Source organism: Salarias fasciatus, chromosome 4, assembly GCF_902148845.1.
Source record: "Salarias fasciatus chromosome 4, fSalaFa1.1, whole genome shotgun sequence".
Taxonomy (NCBI): Eukaryota; Metazoa; Chordata; class Actinopteri; order Blenniiformes; family Blenniidae; genus Salarias; species Salarias fasciatus.
The window spans coordinates 6,088,837-6,113,235 of NC_043748.1; the positions used below are offsets into that span (position 1 = coordinate 6,088,837).

The window sequence follows — 24,399 nt, forward strand, 5'->3', positions numbered from 1 at the left end:
AATAAGGATGTAACATTTATACTGAAGCTGCGGGACGGAGGTTGTGAGTATATTGACTTGCTGACCAGGCTAGAAAGGCTGCGCTTGATTAACCAAACTGTCTCCTCATGAGATGGAGAGAGAGAGAGAGAGAGTGTGTGTGTGAGCGAGGTGGAGAGCCCATGTGAGGGTGTCAATAAAATTTCTTGTCATCTTGATGGTAGTTGGAGCGTGGCGAGAGAATGAGGGGGAATCCGTGCATGTAATGGTGCCATATGTGTGACCTCTTTGAATGTGCCATGTACCATAAGACATTTCATTTCATGTTTGTGTGTGTCTGCTGGCCGTCGTGAGGCCGGCAGCAGGTGACCTGGTTGGGCCGCGGTGACGCCGGAGGGTGCATGTGCAGGGGGATGTATATGAAGGAAGGAGCGGCGGTTTGCGGGCAACAGGCCGAAGAGGGAGAGGGAGGAACCATCGGGAGTCATGCTAGTGGCCTGCCGTCCAGACAGCGACACGCCATCTGCTGCACGCTCTCAGTCAGCTCTGTGCCAACGAGCCGCTGCTTGATGGACGGAAAGGATGAAGTGGAGGAGATAAGTGTTCACCGTGGGGAGGACCGAGTGATGGAGTGGGAGGAGTGTAAGAAACTGAATGAGAAAGATGATTTTCTGTGCTTGGATTTGAATTTCCTTTAAAATGCCTTGAGTGGAAGCTACATCTGAGGAGATGTAATTTTAAACTGAGTCGGTGCTTTTTTCCATATTAATTTGCATCTTTTCCGACATTGAACTTTTGGAGTGTGTGTAGCCTCTGGCAACATGCTGTGTGTGTGTGTGTGTCTGTTTATTTGTATTTGTATTAAATCAAACCTTCTAAGTGTGGAACCTGGTGCTTTGGAACTATTAATAATACATTAATAATCAATTGGCTATTATCTGTCCTTATCCCCAAAACACAGGGGCAGCATTTGGCTTGATAAAAACTATTTTTTGTTGGGTTTTTTTTTTTTTTCTGATGGCAAATAGACCGCCACACCGACACATGCCCATTGCACACCCACACTGTTTTGGTGCACATATTTTTGGCAAGGCATGTTTGGCTAAAACTCGCGCTCTCCACTGTAGTATGACCAGAGAAGCGGAAGAGATAAAGAGACGAGAGCAAGAAAAGCAGAATTCAAACCACAGGGGCAGGGTTTTGATGTGAGGAGTGACTGCAGTCTCTTTCCGACTAATCAAGGCTCATTTGGAAACCTGCATGATCATCACACGCCGTGTTACCGTCTAATGTGTACCCTTGCTTCTCCTTGGTGTCCCAACTAATCTGCCGTGCTTTAGCCTCACTTGGGTTCCGGCTGCACAATCTAATATTTACCCTTAACACTCATACGTTTACTCTTCCCTGGAAGCGGCTCTTTAGTGCAAATGTCCCTAACCAGCATGAGCTTTGTACACACGCTCCTTCCCTGCGCTACCCCAAAAATCTCAATCACTTTGCCCGTCTGACACGATGAATATTTATCCCTTTAAATCACAGTGTGATTCTTTTTTTTGTCCCATTTAGATGTGAAAAGCAGTGGCTGCTTGAAGCGAAAGCATACCCTCACCTGTGAATACTCATCCTAACCTAAGCAAATAAGGACATAATCACATTGGAATATAAAAAAAAACTCCTCTGTCGCCTTGACTGACTGACTTGCATACCTTGACAAACAGAATGTCCCGCTGATTCCACAGAACGTTGGAGAATGTACCACCCCTCATACACCGTGCTGTTGATCTGAAAGCCCATTAGGCTTGCTTAATGTGGCAGGCATTGCAAGCAGCTGTGCTGGATGTGATGAAGCCCTGACACAGAACTTTCATTTAGCAGAGCGAAAGCAGGCAGCGGCGGCGTGTGTGCATGTGTGTTTGTATTTTTGTGCACCGGTGGTTGCGGCCAGATCGTTACAAGGCTATTTGTATTTCCCTTCAGTCTTCGGCGTCTGTCAGTGTGTGAATTTGCAGGTGTATTCTGCATATTTTTTTTTTCTGTACAGTAAATCTAAGAGTGCATGGCGACGCGAGTGTGCGAGTCTTTTGTGTTGACGTGAGAGTGCTCGCGTGTCCAGATGGGTGCGTGTTTGAGCATTTGTGTGATCATGTGTGTGTGCACGGCAGTCATACAAGGATGCAACTGCCAGCTGACTGGTTGAGTCTGTTCTCATCTCCCCTGTATTAAAGCCTTTACTCTCAGATCAGTCATGTGGAAAGGCCCCTGGTCCTTTTCGTGCACGCGCAGACATTTTGATCCGTCTTCCTCGCCGTCTCTCTAGCTTTTTTCCCTCGGTGCCTTCTCCCTGAATGCTAGGTATTACTTAAGGATGGAGAACTGGCTGTTTTTACACATCTTCTTAAGGTGCTTATTCTCTCCGCGGCCCTTTAAAAGGGACAGGGTGTCTAAATGAGGCCTGATCTCTGTGTAGTATTTCAGTTCGTATATTGCAGCGGTGAAGGCCACATCAAGTCTTCAGTTCGCTTTTGCAAGCCAGATACTTTTTAAGATCACTGAGCCGAGAGTTATTTTGTGTCTGCTGCTCAGGACCGAGGTTTTAAACACTAAGCCGGCCACACAAGAACACCACATGCAATATTGAATTTACACACTCGCACACGCATATTTTTAGTTTTGCAATACTTTAATATCAAAATTATAATTTCAAAGCTGCGACTACTCTCAAATTCATAAGAATTGATTCTCCGACAGGCTCGCAGCAATAATATTTTGAGAGGAGGCAATAAAGCAGCGTTCCCGTTAACCTCGCTACACACACTTAGCTTCTTGTTCTTGTATAATTCGCTGAGCAGCATATTGTGTTGCCATGATATGCATTTTGCAAAGCCATGGCTTTACTTTTTCTTTCTTTTTTTTTGCAACAGGCATATCTCAAAAGTGGAGGTACAGGTGAAGAAATCATGAAGTTTATTAATCAGACTTCATCAGCAGCAATCAGAACCCAGTAGTATAAACCTTTAAATTACCTTGTCTCCTGTTGTTATCGCTTTTAATCCTTTTAGCTAACTAGAAAATAGTAGAAGTGTAATATAAACTAGCACATTATTGGTGTGTTTAGACATTTAGAGTCCACGGTAATTTAAAACTACACCACGAAACCACAGCCTCTCCCATAGAAATGTGAAGCTGAAGTCTGCAGTTTTCAATATGACTGTGCTGTGACTTGGAAAACCACCGTAGCAGCAACTCCGGTGTGGTTCATGAATGCTGTGCATCCTTTATTTGAAAAATAAACATGAAAACCTTCTGTCTCTGAACGTAGCACTGTTCACAAACATTTGACACCACTGTAATTGGAAAAAAAAGAAACACTTAAGTAATAAATGAATTTAATTTCATGGAGACAGGGTTGTCAGGCTCATATTTCCTTCTCTGCGCTTCTACCTTCTACTACTGTTAAAGCGGTGTTGATTTATTATTTCTAATTATTTCTACATGGTCCCTGGTATATTATGATCAGGAACGGTTCGCTGTAGTACAGCACGGAAATCATATGGGAATTAATCTCAAGAGTAGACTTGTTTTCCTCCAAATATAGCTGTACAGTACAACTGTAGCGTCGAAAGCTCGTCTCTCTTTCACAGAAGGCTTTAGTTAAATTTCAGAATTACACGCAGGCAAGTGATTTTTTGCTGGATTTAAATGCAAATGTTTTTAGTACTTTGCAGTCAAGTTACATGTCTGATCCTAAAAGAACTGACTGGTTGTGTGTTCACTGAGACAAGTAAACGCTCTCATTTAATCTAAAGATGACCTTTGAATAGGTTTTTTTTTCTTTCATAAAGCTGAAATCTCCCGGCCTCACTGACACTAATTGCTAATCTAGTGACTTGTGAATATTGCATATCATCTGGATTCTGCGATGAAGAACCGCCGTGAAGACTCAGTTCGTGCCTCTTGTGTATGTTTTCCAACCATTGTTGCCTCCCCATCTTATTAGCAGCAGTCAGTGCTTCTCACTTCTCCCACCCTGAGCGCTCGCTGCTCATTTTCATCCCGTCTCTCTGCCTTCTCTCCCCCAACACCTCAGCTACTGCTCTCTCCCTCTGCGTTGCGATGTCCTCCCCCAGCTCGCCTCCTCTCCGTCTCGCTCGTGGCCCCCGTGGTCCCATGGCCTTTTCCCTCGATCACGTTTTGGCTCCCCTCCCTCTTTTTTTTCGGCATTCCCCAGCCTACTGCCTTACCCCGCTTTCTATCCCGCCTCCCTCCTCAAGATTAACCCCGCTGCCTCCGCCCCAGCTGCTGTGTTTGCCTTTCCTTACCCTCTGCCCGCCATCTGTTAACGGCGCGGATCTCTTGACGTCGTCATTTCTTTCTCTTTCCTTTGCCTCTTTCTATCTTTCTCATCTCTCATTTGCCGCCTCCCTCCATCCCTCGCCCTCCCCGGCGCTGGCGGTTGCTGTGCTCTTCAAAGCCCTTGGCTGAGAGCAGTAGATCACAGACAAGCCTGTGTGAGTGAAAGGTTAATGGATGGCCTTTGAACATATATTGGGAGTTGGGGGTGGCTGGAAAAGGGTGGGAGAGGCCGGGGCAGTGTGGCGGCGTGTTCTTTCAGACCGCCCTTTGAAGATGACGCACGCCCCACTCGTGCGTCTGCCATCATACACACAGAGGCTGCGCCTTTGTGTTTGTTTATTTATTTATCTACAGAGTCACTGTATGTCTGTTTGTGACCATTTTGTTTGTGTTTGCTTGTAGTTGTGTGTGGGCAGTGGCATGTTAGTTTGTGTACATTGATTTGTGTGCCGCAAACAAGCTCCTACATAATGGATCGCTGTGTGTTTCTGTTTGTGCCGCTGTGTGACGGCTGCCTCTTTGCTCTCAGGTGTAACTTTAAGGCTTTGTGACCTTGTGTGTGTTTCATAAGCAGGGGCGTTTGTGTGTTTTTGTTTTTTTCACCTCAAGCGCCTCCCATGCGTTGGCTTCCCATGCAGATTGATAAATATCAGCAGAAGCTTACAGCTGTGAACCGAGGGCACGGAGAGCAGAACGGGGGCGAAGGGGGAACACAGAGATAGAGAGATTTGTGTGGAGGATCTGGAAAAATGGCGAGAGGTAGTTAAGGAGAAGAATGGAAGGGATAAGGAAGAGGGGGGAAATGGGAGATTAAGGGTTATAACAAGACAAGGAATAAAGACACGGACAGAATGGGAATGAACGCATTAAGGATCGGTGGTGATGGCAGATGAGAGGGTTTGAGTGGATAAAATTTGATGAGGGATCGAGGGAGGGATGCTGAAAGGTAACGGGGAAAAAAAAAAGATGCAAAGTGAGGAGAAAACACGCTGCATATGTTCATTGAGATGACGTGTGTGTAGGAAGAAGCCAGCAGGGTCTCAAAGTCAAATCCATTTCTAATAGAGATGTACAGGAGCGCTCCAAACACTCTGCTACTGTATGTGGTTCGCTACTTATACCTGCAAACAGATCGATGAGCTCATAAACATGCGCGGTAAAAAGTGCACACAAACACACACACACACATACAGACTGTCCACCCGATCAGGCCTTTGGCTTAGCGTATAAGGAGGTTAATTAAGTGTCTAATGCAGTGGCGGGGTTGGGCTTTGACACTCATCTCTCCTAACAGGTCTCTGGATGCGACTTGCAACATTTCCAAATGCACACACACATTTTTCTGACAGCTCGCCTCGCAAGTACTCACTCAGCCTCCTCCTTCTCTCCTCTGCACTTTATCTCTCTCCCTTTTCCCTCCTTTCCTTATCACTTTCTTGTTTTGAGTCTCTCACCATCTTCCGCACTTTTCTTCCGCCGCCTCTCCGTTTCTGCTCCGTTCGCTGCTCATCCCCGTGGCTGTTTCCCTGCAGCACCTGCAGTTTTGCTCCAGCGCTGTTCATATGAATCTGGGTCTGACTCACTGTCTGCCGGCCTGCCTCTTGTGATATGTGCTGGAAGTGGAGAGCAGAATAGAGCTGTGCTGGGCCTGTAGCATAGCTCCCATCCCTGGAGAGACGGCGGATATTTTACACCGGGTGGATCTCCTACTTTTTCAGGCGGGGCTGATTTTTATTTCGGGCTATGCTGTTTTCCCCCCTGTTGAGGCACTTTTATTGCATAATTAGACGCTGGGGCCGGCAATGAAACGATTTGACAGTATGAGCACGTCCCGTCTCGCCTCCCTCCTCAAGTTTGTGTATGTGTGTGTTGTTCGGCGTCTCTGTAGCTTTTTAACTGCTCATCTTAATCTCCCTTCTATGCCCGCGAGTTCCCCCCACAGCCAAGTTTTGTCAACACACACGAACGCACAGAGTTGTCAAGATAGACAATGGATGAGGGCTTGGGCTTGTGTATATCTGCCTCCAAGAATTTATATGTCTGTGTGTGTGTGTGAGTGTGTGTGCACCCTGAATATGTGTGTATCACATTTCCAGCAGGGGCGCAGTTAATTCCCTTATGAATGATGTAATGTTATGGGCTGTGCTGTAATTTAGTTCATTTAGAGGACTGAGCAGCTGAGTGGAGAGGCAGCAAATGCTGAACAGACCCGGACAATGGGAGGTCCGCTCCTCCACATGTCTGTCTGTCTGTCTCATTCCCTTTGTGTCCCTGACCTTGGGCCTCCGCAGAGAACGGCCGATATGCTCATCTTCCGCCGGCATCCCGTTTGAAGGTTTCCGTCTTCCTCTATTGTCACTCTGTCTCATTTGCTCCCCCCGTTCTATTTATCCCTCCTCGTGCGTTGGCTTAGCGCGGCTCCATCACACTGGATGTGTGTCACTTTGGCGCTGCTTTGTGTTCTGACCTTATAGCGAGGCTGGTGACTCGCCGCACAGTCACTACTCATCTCATCTCCTCTGTCTCTTTCGCCTGTAGCGGCCCGGCGGAGGAGACAGAAATGAGATAGCATCCTGGCTTTGAGGCCATTGCTTACCCCTTCTCATCCATACGCGCAGACGCACGCGCGTACGTACACAAACCCGCACCCCCTGCGCCCTCATGTTAGGCCTTTAAGTTTGTCTCGGCATGTCACTCTGTCACAACCCCTCAGCTTGAAGGCTGCCTGAATGTGACAGTTCTGGCCGCAGCGCCTCAGCTCGTCTCTGGTGACAGGCCATGCTCCACTGAGTCATTACGCTAACTCGCAGTGCTAAGTGAGTTGCTAAGATGCAGCGCTAAGCTGATAAAGGGCTCCAGCAATTGGTCGGGATGATTCTCGACTAGAGAGGGATTCCCATCACTGAGACCTCTCAGTTCTGTCCAATGACTGTAAAATTACTTGTTCTTCCTCGCCAGCTTTACTAAGAAACCAACCTGGAATTCATGAGGGGGACTTAGCGTTTTTGGCCAGCCCTGAGTTTGAGGGCATATGCAGATTTGTGCAGAGTATTTTTAAAAATCCTTTGTTGTATCTGGACAAAAAGAGGATAATCGCTTATTTGTTGTAATGCCTAGATTGTAATAACTATGATAGAACAAGAATAACCACATTATCAGAAACGTGTAATCGTTGTAATTGCACATATTACCCGGTTAAAATATCTTCTGGCACTACGCTCCGGTGCTCCAGTGCTGGGTTCATGTGTAGCATTAGATGACGACTGCTCGGGCAGAGGCAGGGGCCGCAATTGGGCCGATCACGTTTCACCCACTAAAAGAGTGCCAGCAAATAAGTCAGCCACAGAGCTCTGCCAGTATAATCTCCTATTGTGACACAATTGCAAAGTTGCAAGCCACCTGCAAGGCCAGGCCTTTTCACTCTGTTATTACTGAGAAAACACACCGTAAAGTCTTGACAATAGCAGCCCAAGGTCAAACCACAGAGTTGTTGAATTTAATGTTTGAAAGCACTGATGGACAGTTTTTGGTGATCTCTCACTAAAGAAAAAAAAAATCTATTCATTCATTCACTCTATTGTTAACTCTTCAAAATTGTGAATGTAGAAATTCCAAGTATGTTTTCACCTAAGAAGCAGAAGGTTTTCCGATGTTAATGTTAACTCAGGCATTGGTCAGATATCTTGGTTACTCAATAAGACTTTTTTTTTATCTCTTATCATATAAATTGTGTGAAATTCTATCTTTATGTCTACAACTGTGTGCATGAGAGAGCGATTGCATGAGAAAACGCACATGCAAAGACTAACTCGGTTTCTGCAAAATGATGTTCTTGTCTGATGGTCCAAGCATCTATCTACCCTCAGGCTTTAATTACTGTGTGAGAATAATGAGTCAAATCCAATCAGTTCCCTCTCTTGCTCTCAATTTGTATGGAGCTTCTATTTTGAAGCCAAGCGCTTCAGCCTCTTTTACCAGCTGCCCTGGAGTGACACCAAGCTCCTGCAGGTTGTGCATGTGTAACCTGTCTCCCGCACACAGTCGCATTCATGCAAATCTGCTTGTATAATCATTGAATTAGCTCATATCATTATCATTATGTGTGACAATTGGTAACCGTGTCTTTTAGATGACGGATAATAATACGGTTTTATATACCATGAGAGATGAGTCACACGGTCTCGCTGCATGGGATTACACCCACCTATACATATGGCTTGTGCTGGGAAAGACACTTTGTCATTCAGCTATTATGAGTCTGACAGGCTAGACTAAATGAGCACGTGTGTGTGTGTGTGTGTGTGTGTGTGTGTGTGTGTGCGTGTGTCTGTCTTTGTGTGTGTGGTTGTGTGTGTGTATTGGCTAAAGAGACCCTGAAACCTTAATGGATTCCTGCAGAGTGAAGGACAATCGTAGCCCATGGCCAGTCCAAGCTTATCCTCTGCTCATCTCATCTCAGCCCAGCTCAGAGAGCCAGCCGCAGCTCCAGCTAGGCCTCAGGCCATCTGGCTGACACACTGCCACACACGCCGCCACACGCAAACACACACACTCACTCTCACTGGCTCTCTCTCTCTCTCTCACACACACATGCTTATGCTTGATGCTTTTGTAAATAAACCATTCAAATATCCGAACATAAAAAGTGAGGTGTGCCATTTTATATTTACACAGTGAGATCCACCTTTGACCTGCAACTTGTCAATAAGTGGCTCCGTGGGTGTGAAACATGTTAGTGTGAAACACCATACAATATGGCAGAAGCGGGGATCTGCAGCGGTGCCAGGAATAGGGTAGTTATCGTAGTTGCTCCCGCCATTGAAGTGTACAGACTCAGTAATGGCTGTGCACAATAATGGGTAAATGTAAAGTATAACGGCTGGGGCAGGAAAAGAAAAGAAATACTGAATGAAAGATAATGGATTTAGGATCACACAAAACATTCAGCATAACTCTGAACCGGTAAGGTTTCTATGTGTAAATCAGTTGGCTTGATGGATTCATGATATAATTCTCCCTTTTAAAAAATACAAACAATAAAACCTTTTTTTTTTTAACTTTTTACACATTAAATTTGAATAAGTAAATTCACAACCCTAACCAGTCAAGATTAATAAATACAGGTGATTAACTAAATACACCACCAGATGTCAAATGTTAGACTTTCAATGTGTGTCTCCTGTAAAATATGTCATTATCCATAAAAAATATCGTACAAAAAGTTATTCAGCATTCAGTCGAGCCATTGTTTGCACATCGTTACAATGCTTCAAGTAGCCATTGTTTCTTCAAACAGTGGAGTCCCTGGAAGTAGTTCAGCCTTAATCACTACAAATCTGTATGTGTGCTTAGTATGTAAAGCATATTTGGATTATGAATTGCCACCTCTGGTTAAGGCCAATATTCCTGCTGTGCTGGTTCACAATGTAAGTGTGATTACTCCTGGTGGCCCTCTTCACATTTACACTGCTCTTGGCTCATTGTGTGATTCTAATCGCCGGCCAGCTGTACGCTGCTGTGTATTTACACCACAGGGTAGTTAAGAGAACAAGACCACACACTGGCTTTGCGTGTTGTAATCCCACCGTGACACCGGAACTCTGCGTGCGTGTGCATGCACGTATGTATGCAAGTATGTATGCTTACCTTATTAACACGGACGTTCATCTGCCCTGTATGCCTGCGTATGCACTAATTTGCTTGTGTGGGTTTTTGCATTTTCGTGTTGACTTGTTTGTCTGGCCTCGCCTGCTGTTTGCATCTCCGTGTGCTTTAATTAGTATGCGCTTTCGCATCTAGGCCTTTGTGATTTGGCTCTGGCACTGTGTGCTGGCGAGGCATAAAAGATTTGAAGTCTGTCTGTGCTAGTCATTCAGCCTTAATGGCGTTAAGTCACACAACTGAACTCAAGTCCCCGCTGCATAAATGGGTGGCATTTAGAAATATGAGCAAGTCCGATGACAGTGAATCATGTAGCGCAGTGCTGCAGAGCATGTCTGGAATGACTGACATTGACATTGACCCAGATGGGCAGCCCTCCTGAATGGACAGCAGCTGAAACTTAAGTAGTGCGAGCTCAGTGTCAGGAAGGGAAAACAGCCCCACTCTGTGGGTTTCGGCTCCAGCAGTAGTAGGGGAGAGGGGCTGACTCAGTGCCCTTGTCTGCTACTGAGCCTGTCTGGCAGAGAGAAGCGCTGTGCAGTGAAAGCCTCAGTTTATAAAGAAAATACACCCCGTGGAGAGGGAGGGAGCACTGGTCTGTTTAGATTTGACAGTATGCCTGCGATCAGCTAAATATCCGCTATCTCCTTCCGACTGACATTACAAAGGAGATCTCAGTCAGAGCTCCCGGCTCCATCAGGACAGTGGACAGCTCCACTCAGACCAATCTGTGATGCCGCCCCGGCCCTGAGGATGCCTGCTCCCAAATGAAGCTTTGTCATTTCAGCACCATGGACAGCAGATCTCTCAGTCACTGGCATGAGCCTCGGACAGAGGAGCACTTGCTCTCCTTCATTTTCACGTTCTGATCACTCACTCCGTCTGACTCCATTCACATCGCGTTCCTCCATGCCTGTAACCACCTAGGCAGTCAAGTTACCCGGTTGCTGTTTTGCAATTTTATTTTTTTTTTATGTGTGATTTTTGAATGTAAAAGCAGTTGGAAAGATATGTGGTTATGGAGAGAGCTGGAGAGACAATGAGTGTCTCTCTCAGTACCTCTTTGCAGCCCTCTTTCATGCCTCTCAGCCTGGCTCAGCGATTAACCCAGAGTACCTCGCTGTCCCCGCTGAACTTCTCCACACAGAGCCGCAGCAGTGCATTGACATGCCTCTCAGACGGCTGATTACCAGCAGTGGGTGTGCAAATGGTGTACACACCAGAGGTGAAAGTGTGCGCAGACGCTAATTCTGTTTTTTTGTGGTTGTTCTCCCATTACTTCCTCTCTTGCTCAGACTAAATGCAAAGGTTCTGCTCTGGCGCCTTGTTGAGGTGGAATAGGCTGAAAGAGAAAGGACACACAGTTCCTCTCTGGTGGGGAGATGAGGATGATAAGTTGCTGCCTGGTTGTGTGTAGGAGTTTGTTAACATTTGAAACTCTCACAGTTTGTTTCACAACTAGTGCAGTTTTTCGCTGGAAAAGCTGGTATGGCTGCAAAAATGCCAATATGGAATCTCTGAGGATCCAACGCGGAGACGGGGTGGTCAGACTTTGTGTCCACGGCACTGCGATGTAACTACTCAGCGAAGATGAGTCAATGTTTGCTAAGCTGTGTTCTTCATGAGGACAACAAAGGCCATTTTGCTCTTGTCAAACACTACACATAATATTTACAATGAGGTTAAGTAATACAACGCCTCCTAAAAGTGCGAAGGGTACATTGGATTATCAATAACCGGGCCTCTCCTTTTGTTTTTTGTTTTTCTGCGCAGCTCTGAGCCGGTCGATGATGCCCTTCGGCCTGATGCGTCGGGAGCTGGCGTGCGAGGGCTACCCGATCGAGCTGCGCTGCCCCGGAAGTGACGTCATCATGATTGAGACGGCCAACTACGGTCGCACCGATGACAAGATCTGCGACGCAGACCCCTTTCAGATGGAGAATGTGCAGTGCTACCTGCCCGATGCCTTCAAGATAATGTCACAGAGGTAAGTATTGATCTGTTTAGATCTTGCGTATGTGTTTGTGCAGAGTCAGAGCCTGTTATTGGCACAGGAAACAAGACACTGTTTCACAACTCAGGCCCTCCGGCTTTTTCTCATGTGGAGTATTTTTTAGGTATCTTTGAGGAACTTATTTGATTTTTGAAGCAAAAAATATGTTGTTTTTTTTTAATTTTTTAAATTTCAGATTCTGATCAAATCTGAGATCTCACATGCAGCACTAGTCAAAAGTTGACTGAAGGTCTTGTATAAGTACATTCAAGTTTTATGAAAAGTGCTGGGTTAGTTCTTCTGGGAAATACACAGACTGAAGATTAATTATTAATATTGTTGATCAAGTAAAGTTTGGGTTTAAAGAATACTAGTATTTTTCACAATACACATATGAACAAAACCACATCACTCTCTCACCGATCCTCATCGCCACTCAGTGTCCATATAATTAATCAATAATTATGAGCCACTCAATTTGGCGAGAGGAGTGTAGAGTAGGCATGGACAGAATCAGCCCGTTGTCACTGATGGTCACAAGAATGACCTGCTGAAATTCGGCGCCAAAATGGGATTTGGGGTAATACACTTTTTTTTAGGGAGAATGAACAGAATAAGAATTTCATTGCAGAGTATAACTACCTGTTTTGCTGTGCATATGACAATAAAACTCTTGAGTCTTTTGAATACACGTTTGTTGGACAGCTGACCTTTATGAAATTGTTGGTAAAGGGTATAATATAGCACCTTTAAGACAAATCCAATCTGAGCTTGTATTTCAATATTTTAATTGCCAGATTTCTTGTGCTGGCAGAGCATCACACTCATAGCGGTAAATAAAGCCCTTGCCGGAACAATATATTGCAGCGGAAAGTTTCTCAAGTGGTTATTCTCTGTAAAGTTTTGCTCGACAACATTGTTAAGAAAAAAATCATTTGACGTGAGCAAAAGTTTGGCTTTTCTTTTAGGTTGGTACTGAGGCTGCTGAAACTAGCATCAACTGAGAAGTCCCAGGAGAATAGCTGACTTGTGTGATCTGAATTAATTTTGTCAAGGTATTACATTGTTGAGACTTTATAGGTGACAATGAAGAATCAATGTGCTAACACTGAATAAGCAAATGAAACCTGGGTGTGTTTAGCACTCTAGCCAGAGAATTCTGGATGTAGACACTTTTTTTCTGTAGAGTGTGCACGTGTGAGTACATTTCCTCTAGTGACTGTGGTTTCATCGCACTGTTCAAACATGCTTGGACAATAATTGTCCATGTAAATTGTCTGCAGGTGTGAACATTAGTATGTGCATGCCTCTCTGTTTGCCCTGTGATGGACTGGTGATCTGTCCAGGGCGAACACATCCACAGTCAGCTGAGACTGACTCCAGACCGAGTGGATAGACATTCCTTTGCTACAGTGGATTAATTTCTGCTTTTCGCTTAAAAAGTTGCTTAATATGCGAGTTGTTTCCAAATTTCCACATGCAACAGTTTCTTGTGTGAATTTAAAAGTCAGCATTTTTTTTTTTTCCTGCACACAGTCCCACTGAGACGCACATGGCAGCGCACGTGTACGGCTATGTGCACGGCTGTTTGGTTATGTGTAAGTGGTCGTATGAGAATGTATATGTTGAGGATCATTGCGGAGGCATTTGTAAGACTTCCCTCAGCTGCTCCCTGTTTTTGCTCAGCATCTGCTTCCTCTGAGCTCAGATCAATGGGAGCCCTCTCTCAGCTATCCATCACACATGTAATGGAGGCACAGGGTGCTAGCTGGGGAAGAGAACAGAGGAGGGAGGGAGGGAGGGGGTTGGGGGGTGAAGGAGAGAATCGAGGAGGTAAAGTAAGGAGAAAGACTTCGAGAAACGATGGGATGATAGAGTGAGTGCAGCAGAGATTTGAGATATGAAGGAAGAAAAAGACTGCACTGGGAAGAAATGCTCAAAGCTGGATCGAGGAGGATTATGGGTTGAGAATGCCTTAGTGTATGTATGTGTGTGTGTGTGTGTGTGTGCGTGCGCTCTTCGCTCTGTGCATGTGTTTCCCTGGGCGTGCGAACGTGAGAAGACATGCGGCGCTGTGGTTTAGATGCAGGTATTATGTGCATATGGATGTTTTGCTGGTGCGTGCCCACCACCCGGCCGTCCCGCCCCCTCCCCCTCGCGTCCTTCCCTGTTGTTTCACCTCTAATTGCTCCCACTCACAATCCCCCAGGAGAGGATGCTCTTACGTCACTCGCCCTCTCGCTGCCTCTTCCCTCCCTCCTTGAGTCTCTCTATCCGTCATACCACTCCCCCCCCCCCCCCCCCACCCCAATCGTTCACCCCTCCCTCTCTGTTTGCCACCTCCCTTTGGGTGCAGCTGTCACATGATCTAGTCTAGTGTGAAATTGCTCCCTTTCCTACCGTTCCCTCTGTCTTTCAGAGCCTGAAGATGTTTTTTTCATAACGACTTTTCTTCGTATTTCTTACGACAGTCGACATTTTTTTTCACCACTTACTTCCTCCTTTCTCTCTGTTTTCTCCATTCCTGTCCCGATCTATCTCATCTCGCAGGTGTAACAATCGCACGCAGTGTGTAGTGGTCGCCGGGTCAGATGTGTTCCCGGACCCCTGCCCAGGGACCTACAAGTACTTGGAGATCCAATATGAGTGTGTCCCCTACAGTGAGTACTGAGACCCCCGTCACCCCCCCCTCCTGCCTCCCCACCTCACCCCATTCACCTCTGCCCTCCCTATCCCTTCCTCAACCCCCATCCGGATCGCCTGCCCCCCTTTTTCAACCCACCGAAACGCTAAAATAAGACGTCTTTACATTCACATGTGCACACTCGCTCTCCTTGGATTTTTCTTGACACGACCAAAACAAACCGAGACAGACAGTCATCCTCACCTGCTCTCTCTGCCTCTCTCTTCTTTCTCTCTCATGCACTGCACAGCCACACACACACACACACACGCACACAGTCACAGAGCACTAAACCTTTTTTTTTCCTCATTGACAGAGTGACGCACCAGTAGCTGAAAGGGATTTTCACATGGGGGAAGGTGCTCCACAAACACGGGCCCCGATAAGCACTTCACGCATCCGCACTGCAAACATGGGGTCAGCCTTTATTGGCAATCACAGCGGTGTAACACACACCGCCTCAAACTCACGCCCTGATTAGCTCGGCGGCACGCCGCTGACTTTATCTGGTGCCAAACACCTTTGCTGTCCCTCTGATTTCCAATAAAAATGAAAATTGGGCCCAGTAAGATGCTGAGGCAGGGGGTGTTGTGTGTGTGTGTGTGTGCGCGTGTGTGTGCGTGTGTGTGTGCGTGTGTGTGTGTGCTGCATCCCACAATAGGAATGTTAACACAAACACCAAAGGGCTTATTTTAGACCACATGACCTGGAGCGCCACATATTTTAATGTCCCCATGGAAACGGCTGACTTCCTCCTGCACTGTTCAAAAACTCAGTGGCAGGTGTGGCACACGCACAAATAGCCACACATAAACACACACACACACACACTCACACACACCTCGGTGTACCTCACACTCTCTGTAGAAGGACGCACAGTTGATCTTTCCCTCACTTGCTCCGACTCTTGGTTTCAAGGCGGGCGTGTGCTCACAAACGAGCGCACTCACACAGCCAAAGGAGCAGACACAGCAAGGATTAGACGGTGTTGTGTTGATCCTCGCTCATGTGAAAATCTCCGCTCAGTCCTCCCCTCCTCCCTCTCATGTATTATTACTCTCAGCATTGATCCCTCCACCGTGCAGGAACAACTGGCTGGAGGGGAGGAGCCGCGGTGCTTCCCCTCCGCTCTGCACGCGCAGTAATGCAGGAAAAGATGGAGTGGTGATTGTGGGTGTTGGGGTCTGGGCGGATGGGGGGGTGGGGTGGGGGGGGGGGGGACAAATGCGGGTCCTACGGGGAAATGGGAGCGGTTTAATTTATCGAGCAGGGTGTGGGATGATTGTCTCTACTTTTTCCTCAGGTGCAGAAGCTGAGGCGAGCCACAGGACTGAGACCACGCCAAACCTCTAACCTTCTCTTCTTTTCTTCCTCGCTGCCCTTTCGTCTCATATTTCCTCTCAAGTCTTTCATTCTCGCTCACTTCGCTTATTATCTGTCACAGTCAGCATCGGCTCTTTTCAACTCTCTATTTCTCTTTCAATGTGAATCTACATTCCAACTTTACATTTATCGTCTTGTTAGTCCCATTCTTCTTCTAATCTGTCCATCCGTCTGCCACTGTATCCTATCATTACATCCTCTTCTATCTTCTTATGCTGTCTCTGTTGTGTTTTTTTTTCCAGGTGTGACAAATGCTCATCCAGTGATCGACGGACTTGCACGCACCTCTTTCAGTCTCCTTCCCTCCCTCTGCTCAGTGTGGCTCTGGCCTCAGTTTATTTTGGAAGACACTGTAATTGAGTCCGTTTGAAGCCCCAGTCGCAGATAAGAAGTTGAGGGTTTTGTGCTCGGGCGCATTGTCTGATGTGAATCTCCTCTTCTCACCTTTTCAAGGGGCAACAAGTGTTCTTCTGGAGTGTCCTCCATCCTCGACTCCCCAGGCTTCCTGGCAGTATTAGCAGTGTTCACAATAACCCCTCTGCAAGTGGTGTGACTTTGCTTGTTAGTCCTCTGATTGTCCTGTCCTGTAGTTTGGTGTCCTGCATTGAATTTGTCCGTCGAGGGTCGACGTTAGCGTTGTTTAGCCATGCCTGTTTCCTTCCTCTCATATATTCTGGCCTCTTACCGCATAAGGGAGCTTGTTCTCTCTCCACAAGGCAATCAAAGAGATGATTAAATAGCTGCTGACTTGCATTTTTCTTCCCTGTGTTTAGAAAAAAAAAAAAAAAAACTTTGTTGATTGCGTCTGAAGTGCAGCACGGCTTAGAAAATTGGAAGCTGATCCTTCTATGATGAAAAGACCCGCCTGTCTGAGGTGACAAAGAAGAGTCAATTACCCCGGTCTTCTGCCAGTCTCCTCCACCAGAGAAATGCACGCATTCTTCCTCACACCCCCACAAAAAAAAAAGAAAAAAAACAGAAAAAAGAAAAGGAAACAAGCATAAAGACACGGATATGCACACAAATGACTCTGCAGTATTCCTGCTGGTCTGACAAACTAAATGCGACCTGACACATTCAGACTCTGAGCTGGAACTGTTCATCCAAAAAACCGAGTCGCCGTCGCACCGCACGCCACTCAACTCGGCCACTTTTAATTACCAGGAGAGTGGGGGGGGGGGGGGGGGGGGAATCGCTCTCTTCAGTTCTGCCTCAGCAGAGATTTGTCAAGATTAATTGAATTTGCTGCTGCTAATCGCTCTGGTAATGCCCCATCATTCACGTCTGGCTGGGACTGCCGGGCACTCGGGGTATCATCCGGGGCTGACGCATGTTTTTCGTCGGCTGTCTCGACAAAAGAGGTGAACAATTGGGGGGAGATGATATGTAATGGTTGGTGTGTCATAGCACCTTCGATGGCGTGCAGCCGTGTTGATGGCTGAATGTGATGTTTGCATCTGACAGGGTCCTCTGTGCGAGCGCCGCCTGAGTCACACAGGCGCCATGTTGCCAGTCACCTGAAACGGCAAGGTGACAGCCGGAGCCGAGCCGACACGCACACACCTCGGCTGCCTGAGCTCCGACAAGGGTCCCTGAACGCACGCGTTTGCGCGTGTGTGTGTGGGATCGCTTTGGCGAAATTCAACATCAGCCAACAAGTCAAATCATATCTCATCGAGTCCCAAAAAGCCCTGCGAGGCCTTCGCTGCCACGCAGCATTGTTTTTGGCATCCGGGAGTAGAGCAAGACAAAATGGCTCAACTGAACTCTCATTTCACACTGTCACAGCCTGCTGTAGCCTGCTGGAATCTATTAAGACATCACAGATTCACGGACACAGCTGCGGCATGTGTTTACTGCAGTGAAAAACCCTACACTGCAGTCTTAACACAGATGTACACTGAGTCAAAGTAAATCTACCCCCACCAGAGAACCTTGCCCACCCCCCCGCCCCCCACCTCCTTCTTCAGGACACAGTGCTACATCATTATTGATTCCTAATGCTCTCCACCGGGACCGGCCATGCCGGCCATGCCAGAGCCATTACCCCCGGTGTTGTGCCTCCGCTATTTCATCAGCTGTGATTTATCTCGTTAATATGCACAGTGCAGGTATCTGCCCGGGCCCGTACAGTACATATTCTGCAGAGTCTCTTAGCTTAAGTCCATATCCTGCCCTTTTCCATTCATATTTTGCTACCCGGCCGCTGTTTCACTTTATAAAATTGATTCTTCCCCACAAATATATTCAGCACTGCCTGTTCATTACGAGACATTGCTTTTTGGACACAAAGCCGCTGGAAATGATAGTTGACTTGTCAGTAAGAGTTTGTCAGTAGAAAGAATAATGGCATTGTAATATGACAAGTTTTCAGGGGAGGAGAGGAAACACTTTGATGTGGCTGAAAATGAAATTCTATTAATATGTATAAGGACACCATTAGACGTGGTTCTCATAAATGTTTGGCGAATGAGAAACAGGAGGCTTTGCTCCGGCCAGCCGATGGGTTGACTCTTTACTGTGAGAAATGCGAGCGTTGGAGGAAGACAGTGGACAGGGGGAGAGGATGGAGGAGGCGGGAGAGGGGGCACTAACTCCCAGCACTGTACAGGAGAACGAGGAAGCTGTTGTCCTGCAAATGCTGCAACAATATGTGTGTGCCGAGATGTACTCATTAGTGTGGGAGTAATTGATAGGGTTGTAGAGAGCACTGAGCAGAGTGATTAAGAGGAGAGGGGCCAGGAGCTTATTTCTCAAAAGAGCCCTGAAAGAGAAATGTTGAATGAATCAGACAAACAACCAAGGTGGCCTTAAACTAACCTCCAGCTCACTGTGAGGGCAGTTTGATGACTTTCTGTCTCTTTTCTCTGCTTGTGCTTTAGAAATGTGTGATCAATGTGTGGATGTGGATATATGTGTGTGTGTGTGTGTGTGTGTGTGTGTGTGTGTGTGTGTGTGTGTGTGTGTGTGTGTGTGTGTGTGTGTGTGCGTGCGTGCATGCGCTCTGCGGTCTATGTCTATTTTTCAGGACAACCCAAAAAGAAGAAATGGCGATAACCAAAGTCTTCCATCTCTCTTGTTTTTATGCCTTCTCTCTGCAGGTCTGGTGAAGCTTTCTTCTTTCTTCTTTCCCTTTCTGACTCTCTCTCCACAAACCGCTGCAGTGCATCACATCTCATTTGTTCCTGCTTAGACAAACATACTCAGCAGTCCATTTAGCGCGCTGTTTTTTAAGGACTGCGACCTCAAAATTGCACAATGTGGACCACTCCATGGTCTTTTCTCGAACATATGGAAAAATAGCCTATGTTTGAGCTCTGCTCAATTCTGATGTTTCCTTGCACCCCCTGCAGCTGTTTCAGTCCAGATGAAAGCCCTGGATGCTTCATGGCCAGCCTCTCCTTTCCCTAACCGTGGACTTAATGATTGCACTCACAGTTGGTGGCGGGATGTGAGGTTTTTTTTTTTTCCCGCCACTGCCCCAGCTTCACAGGACTCCCACTCCTTGGCATATTTACCGCGCCAGACTGAAAATGGCTCCCATCCTGCAGGTCTTCTCAGAGGTTGTTTGTCCACTTTGATCATGGCAGAAGATGATAAATGATCAGTATGGCTGCTGATACGGCTGCTGCCAAGGTGCAATGCCACCCCCCGCACGACCGAGCCTATTGCTGCTAACGGTCCAGCTTTTTTTTTTGTACTCTCTCTCTCTCTCTCTCTCTCTCTCTCTCTCACTTTTTTTTTTTTTACGAGCAACACTGTGAGGTGCTGTGACAATTTCGCCGGGCTCCCCGGGGACACTCAACTTCCCACAACACATACATGACAATCACGCTCGCGGCGGGGATCCGCCAGCCATGTGCCTTTTGACACATTGCCTCCCGAGAGACGTGACGATCCTCGCGCACGCCACCCGTGCCTCAGCAGACGCGGAGGAGAGGCGAGTGCCAGCTCACTAAACGTGGCGGGCGGGGCTGAGGTTTCGCGCTCGCCCCTCCCGTCCAGTCTCCAGCTGCTCACGGAGCTCCCCAGATGCTGCGACACGAGCGCGCGTCGAACGGCGTCGCGGAAGTCGAAGAGAGGATCTGTGCTTTACCTGCCTGCGCAAGCCGAGGCCTCAGTGTGACTCAACACACCAACCTATTGATTTGTGTGTGATGAGCTCGCTCGAGACAATTCTCTCATCTCTCTTTTGTCTCTAGTCTCTATTTTTTCTTCCCTCCCTCCCCCCCCCCCCTTCTGAATGTGTCTCTTGGTTTCTCACTGTGTTTTTGAGGCGTTCCACTCTGTCAAGCCCACCCTTTTCACTGTTGTTTGTTCTCTTGTTCTTTGATGAGCCAGCCTCGGCCAGGCGAGCCAGCAGCTCCCCATTGATTGGATGGTCGATGGGTTGAGTGTTTTGCTGGCTTCTATAGCAGGCATCCTGACTTTGTAAATTGAGCAAAGCCAAAAGCGCCGCTTTCTTTAGTTCAAGGCACCGCTGTAATGTCAACACTGGGGATGCTCGGCCAGAGAGAGTGAGAGGGACAGACTCGGGGGTCTCTCTGAGGACGTCTGGTCACAGATAGGACCACAGTCATCAGCACTCTTTCATCCGCCATGCCTTCTCTCCTCTCCTCTCCCACTCTGTTTACTTCCACAGCTTTGAAGAAAGACCTGCAAGATGTTCGCCACGGGGCTTTTTTTCTCTCCACCAGGTTCCTGGAGCTGCGCTTACTGTCATGAGATAAAGGGGGTTGTGGCAATAAGATGGGGTGGAGGCAGGGTCGAGAGTGTGTGGTTGGGGGTGGATTGTGTTGTTGGGGGTTTATTGATAACTGAAATGAAATGGAAATGGTTTTAAACTCAGGTCAGGCCATTTTCCTCTTCTCATTTTCCATTTGAGCCATCCTTTCTCTGAGTAGTCAACCATAACCCAGACAGATAACTTGCTTTAAAAAATAAGAGAGACAGACAGAGAGAGAGAGAGAGAGAGAGAGAGAGAAAGGACAGCGTTTTATTTAATCTCAATTTTCTCTTTTTTCCTGCACCTGTTTTTCTTTCATTCTCTTTTACTTTCCTTCTTTCTCCCTCCCTCTTACTGTCTTTCTCTGTTTTCTTTCTATCTCCTTCTTTCTCCTTTTTTCCGATGCTTGAATAGAAGTGGATCAAAAAGGTAAAGACCACAATAAACATAACAACCACAGCTCGCCCCTTCCTCCCTCCTCCTCCTCCTCCTCCTCCCTTGTCTCCCTTCCTCCCCCCATATTCCCTCCTAACCCAGCACCTTGTGTAGTGGTCATGTTTGATGTTGATATCCCTCCTTTTTCTTTCTCGATCTCTAATCGCCTCCTCTTTGCGTTCTCTTTCTATCTCTCTTTGATTTGTAACCAAAACTCTAAAATCCTTCTAGATTTCCTCCTTGTTTCAGATGACATCAGCCTGACCTGCACGCATAAACACACAAACATGCAGTCACACACGTCTACAGACACACAAACACACACAAAAAAACATAATGAAAGGTCAGGTCAGTATCTATGAGAGATAAACGAGAATATTACCTCATTTCTTTCCTGTACAAAGTAGCACATCTCAGGCTAAATGCATCCGTTCATTTCATGGGTGGCATAGGTCTTTTTTTTTTTTTTTATTCATCCCTTTGAAATGCCATTTTCATCATCTCACTATTACTTCACGTACTCGGCAGTAAACATTTCTCATTGCGGAGATCTCATATTCACATTCATATGTAGTGATTCCTCATTCACCAGCTGCAATTTATCTGTTCCACAGATCTTAAAAAAGAAAGAAAGAAAGAAAGAAAAAAAACCTTTCTCCTTCTCTTCACAATTTTCAACTGCAACACTTGTCCATACTGTCTTTCTTCCCTTCCTTTTTAGTTTCTCGGGACCGATTCAGAGTTTGTTGTGGCTGTAATATCAAAGCGAAAACACTGTGCTAAGATAACACAGTTCCTGTAAGGTTGCTATCACAGTTCATTGTTGCAGTATCTCATTTCCAGGTTCTTCAGTGTGCGTCTGTCATTCTCTCTTTCCATTTTTTGAATTTATTCATGCCATTTAACTCCTTTTTTTTCTCTCACTGTCTCCCTTTATCTCACCTTCTTCCTCTCATTGATTTAGTCATCCTTCTTCTCTTCCTTTTTCTCGTGGTCTTTCTCTTGCCTTTTCTGATTGGTTTATCTCTCAGATCACATCTGGCCATCACAGGCAGCAGCAGGCTCCTTTGAGCACCTCTTACACTTTTCTTCTTCTTCCTCCCCTTTTTTTTCTCTTTACCCTCTCAACCTCTAAAAACACTGCAACTTCTCTATTTGCTTTGTTGCCCATGCAAAGTAAGCTTGCCCCTTCTCACTGCCCCATACCTGTTCACGCCAGTCCATCCCTTCCAGTCCCCCCTGCGTTTGAGGAGAGGGGGAGGAATCGGGGGGGGTAGAGAGAGGTGTATGCCCTGCAGCGCGTTTTTCAGCTGCCCCTAATGGTTTCCCTGATGCAGTCAGGCCTTTCCACAAGCACTTCTAAAGAGCCCCAATCAACATGGCCGGGCACCTCAATCACAAGCTTTTTAAAGAGCAAAGATAGACCTGACCCACATCCAAGGTCAGGACCAGAATAGTGGCCATTTCCAGCTTTCCAATGAGCCTTAACTCCCCCCTCTCAGATCCCCACCCTCCTCAACTTTCTCTGAACCCCCAACTAACATCTGTGTCAGTGTCGGCCATTTCCCTGCCTGGCACCGTGGCTGGATCCATACGTTGAAGGTGTTGGCGCCTATTGAGGTTGCCATTAACGGGTTTATGGACCCCTTTGTCTGTCACTGTGTCCACGGCTTTTCATTAACATGGATCATTGTCTCACATTTTTCTCCCACCGCAAGCAGCCATTCTAGCTCACTCTCCCTGCTTGTGGTGAAGTAAGAGAGGAAAAAGAAAAACCCCTCCCCCCTCTTCACCCAGCAGCTTATATTTATTTACTACTCTCCCTCCGACCAACACTAAAATGAATCCCCCCCTGCGTCTGTCTGTCTGTCTGTCTGCACTCCTGTCCATGTCCACCTTAATCCATTTCTTCACTGCTGTTAAGCACACGTGTCTATTCTCCTGAAGTGATTGTCAGATTAATTATTTGCTGATTGATGAGTTGATTGACAGATTGGGTTCGGGATGACGTACATTGTGTGTTGACGATGTCTCTGATCACCCTAAAGTCCAACACCATCAACCCACATTCTGTTATTTTAAGACTCTCCTAAGACTACGCTGGCGTCAGCCAACTCTCCCATCACGTCTTGCTCTTATTCCTGTTTCTCACCATTTCTGCTAACACTCCAGCAAGGCACAATACACACAGCATCACAGCGTTTCCTCCATCGCAGCTGACAGCACCACAGAAATGTTTTTCTCACCAAAGGTTTTTTTTTTTTTTTTTTTTTTTTTTTTTTTTTGTTTTTCTGCTTCTGAAGGACAAAATGCAAGAAACGGAGTGTGTTAGATGCTTCAGAGGGTGGGATCTGTGAGCATATCAGGACAGAAGCGTCACTCACACAAACTGCTCCACATGTGATCTCGCAAAGTTAGGCGAGATGATTGAGAAACCACTGCACTGGATGACGGTAAAATACAAAGAACGGCTGTGAATGGAGGAAAAGAGGAAAAGAGGTTGCTATAGAGACGATGAGTCAGGCAGCATCCCCTCATTACGAATGACCCACCACGCACAAGTGTGGTCATGTGACTGAGGCAGTGCAGACACCCTTTTTAGTGACACAGGGAGCTGTGGAGGAGTGTGAGGATTGACCGTGCACGTAGAAGTCATTGCATTGTTAAAGCTGGGAGAACAGTGAGGTGAACGGCTACAGCAGCTGGTCATGAATATAAAACACAACGGCTGGTTTTTGGGGCCATTATGGAGTCTATTTGTGGGAGAAGTGAACTCAGAGCAGGAGGGAGGGAGGAGGAGGAGGAGCGGGGGGAGGGGGGCACATTCAGGGCGGTGGCAGGCTAATGTTACAGCCATCCAGGCTCGTTTGTTGCCCGACGTCTCAAGCCTCAGTCAGCCAGGCTGGGGTATGCCCCGCTCTTGTCTACTGTATCTGCTGCCTGTAGGCCTGCGACTGTATCCCGATCAACTTTCCCGTCACTCAGTGTCAGCGACACACCAGGCAGATAAGGCTGCGCTTTCAGAGGACGCTATCTATCGCTGTTCCCTGCTTTTGGTCTCAGTGAAGGGTATTCTCTGGGGTGAATGTTTGGGTTGATAAAGGTGCCATTTGGACACCTGCCTCTTCCACTGTCTGGACTGTGTGCACCTACATGCATTGACTGAGTGTGTGTGCGAGTGTGTGT

At 46.9% G+C, this 24,399-nt stretch overlaps 1 protein-coding gene across 2 annotated transcripts in view; it reads left to right on the forward strand.

Annotated features, from left to right (window-relative positions):
* Positions 1 to 24,399, forward strand: part of adgrl1a (adhesion G protein-coupled receptor L1a) — an 86,430-nt gene that overhangs the window by 36,472 nt on the left and 25,559 nt on the right. The window contains exons 3-5 of one of the 2 annotated variants that reach the window (XM_030090475.1): positions 11,767 to 11,980; positions 14,537 to 14,646; positions 21,193 to 21,207. In XM_030090475.1, coding sequence (XP_029946335.1) covers positions 11,767 to 11,980; positions 14,537 to 14,646; positions 21,193 to 21,207 — 339 coding nt within the window. The remainder of the gene's footprint in view (positions 1 to 11,766; positions 11,981 to 14,536; positions 14,647 to 21,192; positions 21,208 to 24,399) is intronic. The other variant, XM_030090476.1, reaches the window with a different exon arrangement.